Source organism: Nelumbo nucifera, chromosome 4 (genome assembly GCF_055504915.1).
Source record: "Nelumbo nucifera cultivar China Antique chromosome 4, China Antique-T2T, whole genome shotgun sequence".
Classification (NCBI taxonomy): Eukaryota; Viridiplantae; Streptophyta; class Magnoliopsida; order Proteales; family Nelumbonaceae; genus Nelumbo; species Nelumbo nucifera.
In genome coordinates this window covers 9,900,673-9,914,361 of record NC_142652.1, presented here as the reverse complement: position 1 = coordinate 9,914,361, position 13,689 = coordinate 9,900,673, and the positions used below count along the sequence as shown (strand labels likewise).

Genomic DNA, 13,689 nt, shown 5'->3' with positions numbered 1-13,689 from the left:
CGGTTCTTATCTCATCAAGCATTAAGCTCTTACGCGATGGGCGGGGGCCATGTCGAGGGAATCGGTGTCAGTCACATGGATTCCATAGTGCGATGGTTGATACTTGACAGCTCGAAGCATTGGTGTCGGAATGTGGTTGGAATTTTCCACGTTACAGTCTTACAGTAGAGTACAGACAGAGACAGGATCTAGTATACTGTATTACCGACTATACCGTAGAGACGTTCAACCCGGAAACCTTATTTCCGTTATTTCTGTACGAAGTGAAGGTTCTTTTTAGTACTTCCATTCGTAGGACCGGCTATAAATAAGGCATGGACTTCATTTCTTGAAGGAGAAGACTTCGGAGCTAATTGATGGAAGCCCATTTCTTAAGTCAAGTCAATTTCAGTGCTCTCTCTCTCTCTCTCTCTCTCTCTCTCAAGTTTCACCAAAAGCCTGTGAACCACAAGATTTCCATTGAAATTTCATCAAATTGGATTGTTTCACAAGCTTCTTACTCTTTAATCGACTCCACCGTTTCGTTGTTGACGTGATTCCAGATTCAACCTGTGAACTATATCACGGATTTCTGGTTTTTATCTAGACAAAGTTGAGTTAACTTGTTAACTCAACTGGATTCTGGCTACATATCGATGATCTAGATCTGGAATGTTTCATACATAGTTGTTTTGCCACCTGAACGTTTTGAGCTAGAAAAGAAGGTTGAATTGGCTGAAATTCATGTTTTTAAGCCTTTTATGAAACTGAGAAGTTGGAGTTTTGTAGTTTTCCTTTGGAGTGTGAAGCATTTAAATTAAAATGTCTCTCACATTTGTCTCTGTTTTGTAGTTTTCCTTTGGAATGTGAAGCATTTAAATTAAAATGTCTCTCACATTTGTCTCTCACATGCGCAAATGAGAATTGTGGATTTTCGCAGTCGTTGAGTTTTGGTTTTAGATGATTATTTGTTTCTCTGTTGACTGAACTAATAAGAAATGAAGCGAAGGAACACACAGTATAAATCCTACAGCCGATGGAAGCTGAAGCTTTTCGTCATTCTTTTGATAAGCTTTTGTTTTGGAAGCCTAGTATTGTTGCAGACACATTATAGTCGAATTAAGATGTTTATGTCGTTGCCACCTCCATTTGTTCAAAAGCCTAAGATTGCTTTTCTGTTTATTGCACGGAACCGACTACCCTTGGATGTGGTCTGGGATGCTTTTTTCCAGGTATCTTCTTTACTCACTGTTACTTTGATTTTCAGCGACCGTAACTGTTGACTTCTATCCTTTTATGTTATACTGTTTCATTGATGTCTAAGGTCATTGTATTGCCTTTCTTTCCAATGAATCACATTATTGCCTGTAAGGCTGAAATTTAGCATCTTAACATAGTTTATTGTCTCAAGGTTTACTAGTTCTTCACCTTCAGCACTACCATCGCTGTTATTATGTAATTAATTTTGCACATCGTGAAGACATAAGAAGTAGAAATAATTGGATACTGAGACTTAAACTCACTCTTTCTTGGCGTTTATCCTGTAGATTGACTTGTATCTCAGATATTTCCTTCCATTATTGATATTTCTTTGTTTCTCTTTTAATATCTCTTGAAAGAATAAGAAATTATTGCTCCTCAAAGTAAGTTCAGAAGGTCAGTTCCTTCTGTTTTTACAGTGCATCTTCTTCTCAAGCTCCCCTTGTCATCTTGCATTTTCATTTGCATATTATTTATGTTCAAAGTTCTTCAAATTGTTTATAAAAAATGTCTAACAAATTGATAAAAAAAAAACAGAAAATGTTGAACAAACTTGATAACCAAACTAGATGGACTGGAGCTACAGAATGGGAGAATTTGTCATTATGATCCTTTCTACGATTCTTTCCCACAGCTTTTCTCCTACCATTTGCTTGCTGGGATTTACCTATATGACTATAGGAGATCTTTCTTTGTTGGCAATGAGTTGTTTAATTGACATGCTATAGCTTTTATGGGGGTGTTTGATGTATAGTATAATTGGTTTTGTGCTCTTGAAGGGTAAAAATATCTTCATTAATTTTATCCTATCAAATTTTATATTTTTATTTTCTGTTGTCCTTGGGAATCTGTAAATACCGTTTGCATTAGTTTTCTGTAATTTGATACTCCAAAGTAAAAAGAGAGAGAGAGAGAGAGAGAGAGAAAGAGAGAGCATGTGGGCTTTGAAGCTCTGAAGTATATACATCAAATTTTCTTTAATTCTTTTTGCAAGAAACAATATAAATATATTGCTGAAGAAACATATCCATATTTTGCAGGGGGAAAAGGAGAACAGATTCTCTATTTTTGTTCATTCTAGGCCCAGGTTTCTGTTCAGCAAGGCAACAACAGGATCTACGTTTTTCTATGGCCGCCAAATTAATGATAGTATACAGGTTTACAGTACTTGCATTTGAATAAGTTTGAAAATAAATATTGAATTGATAGACAAGGAAATTCTCTTGAATTTGTATACATTTAAATTGACAATTATTATAGCTGCCCCTTGCTTTAAAATAGTGTTTTTTATCGATAACTGTTAATTTTATTAGTTACAGAAAAAAGAGTGTGAAATACAAATGTGTGCTTGCCAACTTCCAAGCACAAAAGCACTAGTAACCCCTGCTACCTACCCCAATACACTCTTGAGCATCCAGTCTAGTTGGTTGGGTATCCAATAATTATTCCCCAATACATGTTGGTTTTCTGTACACCTTTCTTAGCTAGCATATCTTCCATATTCTTTCATTCCTTTGCTATCACATCTAACTTGAACTCTCAGCTTTCTCACCAACTTTCTAGTATCCTTTAGTAGGTTCCTTTATTTTCATGGGCCTGGATTTCTGTTGGCTAAAGCATTTACTGTGATGATTGAACCTTTTGCTAAGAAGTTGGCATTGTTAAGATAGCAAGGTCAGCTTTAATCCATAATGTAGATCCATTGGTTTAGCCTTCAAAGACTCTGATGCAGCTGAATTGCCTATGCTTGCTTCATTTGCACCCAAGAAAGCAATTCACAGCCACTAGGTTTTACAACATGTGATTACTGGACCTAAATATACTCTAGTAGTTAATCTAAGATTTAATTGTTCTTTACAACTCTAAACAAGTCGAGACAAGGAGAAAGAGAAAACAATTCTGCCCAACAAAGGCTATTCCATTCAACAATCAATCCAAAAGCTCATTACAAAGGGTGGGAGCTAGAATACATACTAGCTAATGGCACGTTCCATCCCTAATTCCAATCCATATTGGCACCCCAAATTTACTATAATAAACCCAATACAAAATAGAAAGATATTTTTATAGAATAAAATAAAATCCTTATAAAACCTTAGAGAATAATATAAAGGGCACCCCAGTGCACGAGGCTCTCGCCAATGTGAGGTCTGGGGAGGGGCAGATGTATGCAACCTTACCCCTACACATACAGAGAGACTTTTTCCAAGATTTGAACCCTGGTCAGGTCACCCAAGTCACAACAGAGCAACCCAATAGTGTGTGAAGGCCCATCCTCACCTTAGAGAATAATATCTAACTTGAAAATGGAAACTGAATATTTGTTGGATCTTTTTTGATGAGCTGAATCTTCTTGTCCGCCTTAAGATTGCACCATCTAGATTTGCCTCTTCTTCCTTGATTCACTTTCTGAAATTGATGAAGTTGCCAAATTCTTCACCTCTGTTATTCGCTAGATCTTCTTCGATGAGCTGAATCATCTTGCCCAAATCTTAAGATTGTGCCATCTATGACCAGCCTCTTCTTCCTTGATTCACTTGCTAAAATTGATGATGTTGCCATACTTGAATGGAATATCTTCAATACAATGTAATGGGTAAATTCCATTAAAGAAAGTACCAGGGACAATAAGAAAGTAGCCATCATCTTATGTGGAAACTTATCCTTAAAGAAAGTACCAGGGACAATAAGAAAGTAGCCATCATTTTATGTGGAAAAGAAAGTCATCATAGTTTCATAGATCTAGCTTTTTCATACTTAAGAAGCAGCATAGATTTTATTTGTTGTCACCCATAAGCCATGAGTCACAGTTACTCACTCCTGAGTCTTTACTTCTCTGACTGAGTCCAGGTCTTTTCTCTAGTTTAGGTGCAGCTTATCCTGCCAGGATCTGAGTCATGTAACCTGTCTGATATTGACATACTTCATTTATAAGCATGACTTCGTCATGGAGGTTTTGTTATCTCTATCTTTTTTTTTTTAACTTATGATTTTGTTCCAGGTAGATTGGGGAGAAGCAACTATGATCCAAGCAGAGCGTGTTCTGCTAAAAAATGCACTTGCAGATTCTTTTAATGATCGATTTGTTTTTGTATCAGACAGGTGACTATCAATCTTAATGATGGATGCTTTAGATATTTCTCCTCACATGTCAATTTGAAATCTCTTCTACAACTTTTATCGCTGTACCAGTCTCTTTTTTATATTTACATTTCATATTTTATGGTCAAGTGATATGTCCACTAGATTAATGGGGATAAGCATTGCAATTTTTTTTTGTTTCTTGTCCCTTTTCATTTATTAACAGAAAACTGTCTGAAGATGTTTGTAGTAAGTTCCCACTGAATCTATCATATACTCAAAACTAGCAATTCTAGTCGTCTCACTTATGAAGTGAAGCTATAGCTTTACATGACATCTTCGTAGTAATTTGTATTCTCTTCCAAGCTCTAATAAAATAAGATCTTATTTTCTAGTTGCTCGTTTTTCTTTTTCTTTTTTATTGAGATTATGTACATTACGCAATGCATTCTAGTATTTTATTGGAAATCAGGTAGGGGTGGATTCGAGCCGAGCTGAGCTGCATATCTGGCTATTCGAGCTTGGCTCACCAAAAAAATGTCAGGTTTGAGCTTGAGCTTGAGCATGATTCGAGCTAGAGGTTTGAGCTTGAATTCGGCTTGGCTCAAAACTCAAAAGCTTGTATGTTCGAGCTTGGCTTGGCTCGAGCTTGACCATGAGCCAAGCTTTAGAGCTTCCTATAAAAAATAAAAATTACTTTTTAATTTACATACAAAAAATTAAGAATTAAAAAGTTATTTATTATCATACATATAAAAAATAAAAAATATTATGTATACATATAAAAAATATTTTTATTTTATATACAAAAAAATAAAATTATAAAAATTATTTACTATTATGCATAAAAAATATTATACATATAATAAAGCTTATTTATTAATATACATATGTATGTATGTATGTGGACAGAAAAACAAATTACAAGCAACACTTCAAGTATACAGCAATAAGCACAAGAAATACCAAGCTTAAAACAACAAAACAAGTTGGATTTTTAGGGATTTCAGACCTGAACCTGAAGTATAGCTCCTCTTAGAACAGTTCCGCTACAGTAACAATGGTAGAAGCTGGCCTCCCGCACGGCCACGCAGTGATGGAGGGATTGGAAGGTGCCAAAATGAGTCGACTCCTCAAAACCCAAGCTCCCAATACTTGAAAACCCTATCTAGGGCTGAGTTACAGCTCAAACAAGAGAGAAAGAACCAAAAGACCCCTCCAGAAACAGCCCCCCATCTCTTTTATAAGACCCAGTGGCTTGCTGGAGAAGCCAATTAAAATATTTACACATAACCCCTAAAATGCTTCCCTCTTAGAAGCAACTCCTTGAGAACAAAACTAACTTCAAATGAACCCCCAAAATATAACTTTTGTCACAAAAAGACCCAAGAGACCAAAACCCAACAGATATGCACCCAACTGCCCTTGACCAAAATCTGACATAAAATGACGAAAATACCCCTGGTCCCAAACTGTCAACAAAGCTACCCAAAAACAACAATTTGGGATCCTACTACAAAAAACATGCAAAACAGAATGCATTCACTTTTTTTTTCCAATTTTCTTTTTTTGCCTCATCAGTATGTGCGTATGTATGTATTAGGCTCGATTGTGCTCACGAGCTTCATGAGCTGAGCTTCATTGAGCTCGAGCTCGGTTTAAACCAATCCAAATCGAGCTTTTCACAAGCCGAGCTTGAATGGCTCGTAAAAAGCTTGATTCATTTCCACCCTAAAATTAGGGTTAGAAATTAAAAATTCATTGATGGATTTAGTGTTAATTTACATAATTGAAAGATATTTTTCTTTATGCAACAAATTTTCTATGTCAGAAGGCTTAGCAAAGCCAAGGCCTAACTTTTGAGTTTGTATTTAAGTTGTGTTCTTTTATTTTTTTTTTCTTGTTCCCTTTTCAGTAACCAAAACAACAAAACTACTAAATTTTCTTCAGGTTGAGCAAACCTTATTATGAATTTTACTGAATTAGATGTTCAGATTTCAGTTGACTTTTGATTCTGAGGTTTTTTCATTAAGCAATGACTACCAAGTAGTAATAAATTATCGATTCATCTAGCTAATTATTTTCATTTGATTGCATGGCAGTTGCATACCTTTGTACAACTTTAGCTACACTTATGATTACATCATGTCAACATCAAATAGTTTTGTAGACAGGTGAGTTGGGTAAGTTCTGATATAGCAATGCAATTTCTTATCTAGCCATGAATCAATCTTCATGAGTTAATATGTAATAACTAATTTTGTTAACATTTTTTGAGCTTTCCACCATAGAAAAGCTTGTTTGACATTCTTAAATAAAAAGGGACATCATATCTAAACGCTTCTATGACATTCATGTTACATATTCCTATTTTGTATAAGCATTTTAAATTTTCGTTTGTAAAAAAATTGAGGTTGGTTAGAAAGATGAATTCTTAAACAGAAGGAAATAAATGCTGCATTCATAAAAGTAAGTTGAGAAAATAACTATTCTCAGATATCACAAAATTGGAATTGCATGAAAATGGGTTATGTGATTCTTCAATATGCCCATAAATGAGGGTAGAAGAGATGATGCACGATGAGATGGGTGAGTGGCAAGGCTATAAAAGTTAAAATTAGAGATGAATTCATCTGGGGAAATCTAGGAGTAAACTCAATAGATGATTAGAATGAAGTACATTAAAAGGGTTTGGGCATGTAAAAAGAAAACCAGCTATGGCACCAGTAAGGAGTAATTTCATTTAGATTGATGGTTGTAGAGGAGCCAGGGGAAAGCCAAATAGGACATGAGAAATGATCGGAGGGCTCACAATTTCTCTAGAGGATATGGCCCTTGGTATTGTAGAGTGGTAAAAGAGGATTTATGTAGCTAAGTTCAATATCAGTGGGATGAAGCTTTATTGAGTGTAAAAAAAAAAAAAAGAAGAAGAAGACTATTACCCAATGCCGGTTCCAGCTCTCTGGGGTTTGGGAGGGGTATACTGGATATGGACCTAACCTTTGACTTTTTTTTTTCTCAAAAAGTGGCTGCTCTCAGACTTGAACCTGCTCTCTCATGATTGTCAGCCTGGGGTTTTACCATTATACCAAGCAATGGCCCCTATAATACTTTATTTAGCATTCATATTTTCATTGTGTATGCTTTTACTTTAAATAAATCTGTAAATATATTACCTCCAATGAATATCTTTCTTGTGAATGTTATCCATTTATTCTTCTTCTTTCATGTGGTGAAAAGCTTATTTGGATTTTATGGTGAGCTTTCATGAGGAAAATATTTCCAAGTTAACCAAAAGAAACTAGGGGAAAGAAAGGCCTGAAGAAGACACCTGTTCTGTTATTTGAGTCTTAACAGTAAACTTCCTTGTTATTCCTGTAGGACAGAGAAATGACACCTCTAAGTTGAGAAGAAATAATACTTCATAGTTCAAAGCAATCATCTATTTCAGAGGAGTGCAGTTCTAAATTTAAAATTGATTTGGAGTCATTCCTCAAATTCAGCATTATTAGCTATTCCTTTAATATACTGGTTAATTACTTATTGTATTGGAGGGCCAGGATTCACTATAAGTTCCTCTTGTTGGAGGTTATAGGAATATTTCTTTAATGTTGTTCAATATCCAGGGACTCTCATGTAACTTTTTGGAGTATAAAGGGCCTGCATATAATTTTCAGATTGTTATTTGTTGGGCTTGTTTAAGCAAGCATTAGGATATTTGAAGGTCGAGAGAGAGGTAGGCTATGAGCTTGAAGATTTGTATCTCCATTTTCCGATATAGTCGACCGATATCCTCTCCTCTGGATGTATGCCCTTGTGGCCGAAGCACATAAAATCTGGTCTTTTCTTTGTTCTTTATTTCTTTTGCTGTTTTTCTTGTTTGTGGGTTAATATCTCCGTATTCTGTTATGGTGGTTAGGAACTTAGAATGATGTGGATACTAATGCATTCTGGATGATTTCTTGTTTTGCCAAAGCACTTTGGAAATTATGTCATGGAGAAGTTAGTATTAATCTTTGGAGTTTCTACATGATTTTCAATATTCTGACTTCTTCGTCAGTGGAAATTATACTTAGACTAGTTTTTATGTAATCTAAAATATTGGGCATCTGTGGAATGATTAAATTTTCTTAATTGCAACTGATCATATTATGTTGAAAGCAGTTTTGCTGATACAAAAGAAGGTCGCTACAATCCGAGAATGGATCCCATTATTCCTGTCCAAAATTGGAGAAAAGGGTCTCAGGTAATTCTTCCATTGCTTCATATATATATATATGTGTGTGTGTGTGTGTGTGTGTGCATATATATATATATGTATGTATGTATTTATGTATATTAGACCCTTGTCTGACTACTTGCAGTCTCTTCTTCCAGTGGGTTGTGCTAACCAGAAAGCATGCTGAGGTTGTAGTGGAAGATGAAACAGTCTACCCAGTATTTAAGCAGCATTGCAGAGTAAGTTTTTTAAACCATCATGTGGAGTGCCAGTATGATCTTGATTAAACTTAGTTCATATTAAGAATGCTTTTTTTTTCCCGAAAATACTTGACTACAGCAGAATGACAAGCTCTAAAAACAGAAATACAAATTTTACTTCAATGTATCATCAACATACCATGGTCTATTTGTTTTTATTTGGAATTTTGTCTAATATGATTTTATGCAGTTCAAGAAACATGGTGTTTGTATTTATCAAAAAAAAAAAACATGATGTTGTGGCTAAGCTCAGAAGTCAGAAATGGTTGAGAAAAAGAAATATGAACCTATTCTCAAGTAAATAATGGGAAGAAAATATATACCATGTAGAGTTGACTAATATGTTAATGTTTGAGTTTCATTACATTTGGAGTGATGATTTCCTTTATTGCATATAATTTTTGTCTATGCATCAATAGGGGTGTTCTAAATTGTGAAGTTTATTTCAAAATGGCCTTTATGTCCTTTTTATTTCTCACAGATGTTCCATTGTTTTATCTCTTCAAAAGGGATATTATGATGTTGATTATCATGTAATGATATACCAATACCTTCTATTGTAAATTATGCAGAGGAGATCACTACCTGAGTTTTGGCGCGATCAACCTTTTGTAAGTACCACCCTACCTCTTTTCTTTATTCAGCCATGGCAAGGCTAGCCATTTAGGTATATGGTTGCAAAACCATCATTCATAAAGTAAAATTCATTTTTATAATTTTATATTACAATGCCATGTTAACAATCTGAGGACTTATGATTTAATGGGGATATTGCTCTTCATAGAGTGGAATGGTGAAACAGGATTTGTGTAGCCAACCCCATATAATTGAGATAAAGCTTTGTTGAGTTGAGCTGAACTTTGTTACTTCAAAATAGAGATAAATAACTGGGAAATTATCTAAAACCTAATGATAAAAAAATTATTTAACATCTTCTTTGACTTTATGACAATGTCTAAAACTTCTCCCAGCTTTTAGATGCCTCTAAGGACACCCCCAAAAAGTGTCGGATGACAATCAGAAAATGCAAAATTACTACTCTATACATCATTGGTTATCTACCCTTCATTCATAATTACATATATCTTTATATACTGAAAAATGGTTATTTTGCAAATGACCAAAATACTCCAACTTGCATGTGGGAGACCCAACTGAACTAACAAAATGTATGAGCATGAGGACAGATTGATGCTTGCATTAAATGGATAGTCTTAATAAACATAGATCTTTACAACTACGTAGATGATATCAATTCAATGGTTTGATTTTGACATACTAATGGACTGTCAGATCAATGCGCTTCCTTGCTTCCATATAACATGTAACTTCAGATAAACTAATCAACCAAAATTAGATCAAATTTTGTCAGTTCCATGACCCTGCAGGTAGGCCATTTATGATCCTAGTTATACCTTTTTATTTTGAGAGAGAGAAAGATATCGTTAGCATGTCTAAGGGGTATTTTTGTCACATTAAAATTAGGTGAAATAATTTCAAGTAGATCAAAGCCATTTTTATCATTTGAAATTATTTCTAGGTTAGGTTCACTTCCTTATGTAACATATGACTTAACAGCAAAGATAGCTATGTGGTTTGTGAAACCTTCTAACAGGAGGTTCCTTGGAGGTATCTAAAAGTTTGGGGAAGTCCTAGACATTGTCATTAAATCAGGAAAGTAGATAAACTGAACTCAAATGTACAATAACTTATGAGGAAGTAGTTATGCAGCTGAGATTGCAAATTTGTATATTTATGGTCCTTTCTCCTGCAGCCTGCAGATGCATCTAAGGAACATAACTGTATATCCGATGAACATTATGTTCAGACATTACTGGCAGTAAGTGGATTTCTCAACCTTTTGTATCCTGAGCTTTACTGGTTTCTCTGCCTCCTTCCTTCCCACCCTCAAGAGGTTATTGGAAAGTGAGGTTCAAAACAACATTTTACCTAGAACAAAATTTCAACTTGTTTTGAAGAATTCAGTTTGCAGTGTCATTTGGAGGCAGTTTGTTGGTTTTTCTCACAGCTCTGAAGTAGAGAATCCAGATATCTAGTTATTTTTCTTTTGTACATAAAGGAGTAAATTGCTGCTGTCTTCCTTTAAGTACTGGTAGCATGATTAGAAATTCCTTTTAAACCTGTATCTGTTAGGAATAACTTCCTAAGGTACTTGAACTGAAAGATTACAACTTGGCAATATACAGAGGTTAATTCAACTTCCTACATTCCAAGCAATGTAGAAATAAAAAGTGTATAGGCTTGTGACATGGGGTTAATTGCAAAAATACTTGTACTACTAAGCTTGCATTTGGATAAGCTTCAGGATTTGTGTTTTTAAAGCCCCAAAGCACAAATCGCCAATTTTAGGCTTTGTGTTTTGGGGCTTAAAAGTGTTTTGACTTTAGATTATGTTTTTAAAAGAAACACTTGCTAAGTGCTTACAACACTTTGCTAATTGACAATATTGTTTGATTTTTTTAAATATTTGTTCATTTCCATTTGTAAGGTATAAACAGGTGTCCTTTATGTTTTTAAGTGTTATATTAAATTTGTAATGTCATTGGGGGCACATGTGCAAGATGGTAGATTTCTATAAATATTAGTTCATTTAGATACAAGACGTTAAACTGTGCAAATAACTAATGTTTTTTTTTTCTTTTAAAATAAACTTGATTTCTTAAATCATGAACTTTCAATTGTAAGCATGTAATTTGGGTCAACAGTGTAATTTTTATGGGTTTTTTAATTATTGCAATAACTTACTGAACATAGTCCATTTTAACTTAATTCCTCTTGCCATTCTCCTGAGTAACTACTGGTGGTTACGTGTTTTGTGGTGTCACTGGAATTTGGCCTCTCAATCAAGTAGCATCAAGGTTTTGTTATTCCTGATTCCTCATCCTAAATTTAAACCAAACAAGAGGAAAAGAACAATGAATTCATAAGGACAGAGAAAACCTTCTGAAGCATATGCATTCAGAATATTACTGCAATTCATTTTACTTGAACAAATTCTTGGAGTACCTGATGTTTGATTGCTCTCAAAGTCCTAGTGGTTCTGCCAAATATTGTTATACTGTTTCTCTTATCTTAAAGTCACGTGATGTTTTACCCATCCAGCAAAAGGGACTTGAAGGTGAAATCACACGGAGAACACTGACACATACTTCATGGGACCTTTCTTTCTCCAAAGATTTTGAAAGGCGTAATTGGCATCCTGTGACTTACAAGTTATCAGATGCTACTCCCATGCTTATACAATCAATAAAGGTAGGCATGCTTCTGCAGTTCTGCCATGTACTTACAAGCAATTCTTTGAGTGACTATATGTGTATTGCTCTTACTCATTTGATCAGATCTATACAAATTCATTTTGTTTTGTTTGTCAAAATAAAAAGGATCTCTGTTTTTCTATGGTTTTAATAATTAAAACAGAAACTTTAAATTATAACATTATCTGCTCAAAGTTTCTGAGAACACATTGTGACTTGTGAGATTTAATCAGTTCATGCTGAAAGTTGGTCATATCTATGAATGGACCTTCAAAAGTAACATGAGAGAGAGAGAGAGGAAAATTTTTTATTCTTTGTGTTAGGTATTATAGATAAACTTGAGAGACCATCAAGTGAAGTCAACATCCATGAACTAATTAATTCAATTAATATGTAGTATCATAAAAAGAAAATATTGCCAATATTTGCAGGAGATAGACAATATTTATTATGAGACTGAATACCGACGAGAATGGTGTAGCAGTAAAGGGAAACCAGCTCCATGCTTCCTTTTCGCAAGGAAGTTCACTCGGTCTGCTGCTCTCAAGCTTCTTTATACGGTAAATTTCCCATGCCTTAGTTGTCCTTTTTGTTATTTATAAAAGGAGAACTGCAAAGTATCTAAGTATTCATAAAAGAGTCCGACATCTTTAGAAAAAGGGCAATTGGATTTTTGTGAGCCAGTGGCTGGCTTGTTCAAGGTCTAATTGCATTATTTATAGCCTTTAGAGTTTAGACAAACTTGCATTATCATATTTATTTATTAATTTACCTTCATTTTCTATGGGACAGTCTATCTTGGGAGTTTCAGTAAAGGAATAAGAAAATCATAGCAGTAGTGACATGCAAGTGCTTGTTGTTGCAAGTTCAACACGATCAAAATGACTGGTGATAATCCATCCACTAAGAAAGCTGTAACCTTCAGTGTAAAATAAATAGGTAGAGCACAAATGAATGGTGTTAACTTGATTTTGTTCTCCTCATTTTCCTGTATTATATAACAATAAAGAATGAAACCACAAATTTGTGTTGCCTCATTGCCTTTGCCTGGTGGCCTTGTCAACATCGCTTTTTAGGTGCTATTAGTTTTTTATTGACAAGTAAAGGAGTGTTAACTGCCAAGTACACCAGCCCGGCTCAACCATCGGGCCCGAACTCGACTTATAATGGGCTGGACCAGGCCAGCCCGTCAGGCTACCTGGCCCATGAACAGGTCTACACATGACTCATCATATACTTTTATATGAAACAAACCAAACCCATAAACTGTTAGTATTTAGCGTATTGGAGGGTTGAAGAACCAATCAACCAATGCATGTTGGTTGATATGCATCGATACATTTGGATATTCCAAGCCTTGTATGTCATATTTAACGGGTTGTTTGACTAAGAAACACAACCCATATCCCCATATAATACAGGGAACCAGGAGCAGGCTTACCATTCTTCTTTGACATTCACATTTGTTCTTACACCATGGGAATTTGAAATGAGTACAATGGTATTGGTGGTACCGTGTTTCAAAATATGTTCTAGTTCAATGCTACATAAATCAAGGATTTAAAATTTTGCAACGGGCGTTTTGGTGACCTTTCATATGCCCTTACAGTATCCG

General features: G+C 34.9%; 1 protein-coding gene across 1 annotated transcript; it reads left to right on the top strand.

Moving 5' to 3' along the window:
• The first annotated feature begins 333 nt into the window (after window positions 1–333).
• Window positions 334–13,111, top strand: LOC104591443 (glycosyltransferase BC10-like). The gene is made up of 12 exons (XM_088903180.1): window positions 334–704; window positions 832–1,211; window positions 2,280–2,396; window positions 4,241–4,341; window positions 6,423–6,494; window positions 8,485–8,566; window positions 8,698–8,778; window positions 9,372–9,410; window positions 10,574–10,639; window positions 11,923–12,072; window positions 12,506–12,634; window positions 12,867–13,111. The coding sequence occupies exons 2-12, from the start codon at window positions 978–980 to the stop codon at window positions 12,894–12,896; spliced, it is 1,101 nt and encodes a 366-aa protein (XP_088759306.1). The 5' UTR covers window positions 334–704; window positions 832–977; the 3' UTR covers window positions 12,897–13,111.
• The last annotated feature ends 578 nt before the right edge of the window (window positions 13,112–13,689 follow it).

Excerpts from the sequence above, each read along its gene's own strand:
- LOC104591443 (XM_088903180.1), top strand. The coding sequence starts at position 978 with ATGAAGCGAAGGAACACACAGTATAAATCCTACAGCCGATGGAAGCTG. Across the intron at positions 1,212-2,279 it reads TCTGGGATGCTTTTTTCCAG|GGGGAAAAGGAGAACAGATT; the intron begins GTATCTTCTTTA and ends CATATTTTGCAG. Across the intron at positions 12,073-12,505 it reads TGCTTATACAATCAATAAAG|GAGATAGACAATATTTATTA; the intron begins GTAGGCATGCTT and ends CAATATTTGCAG.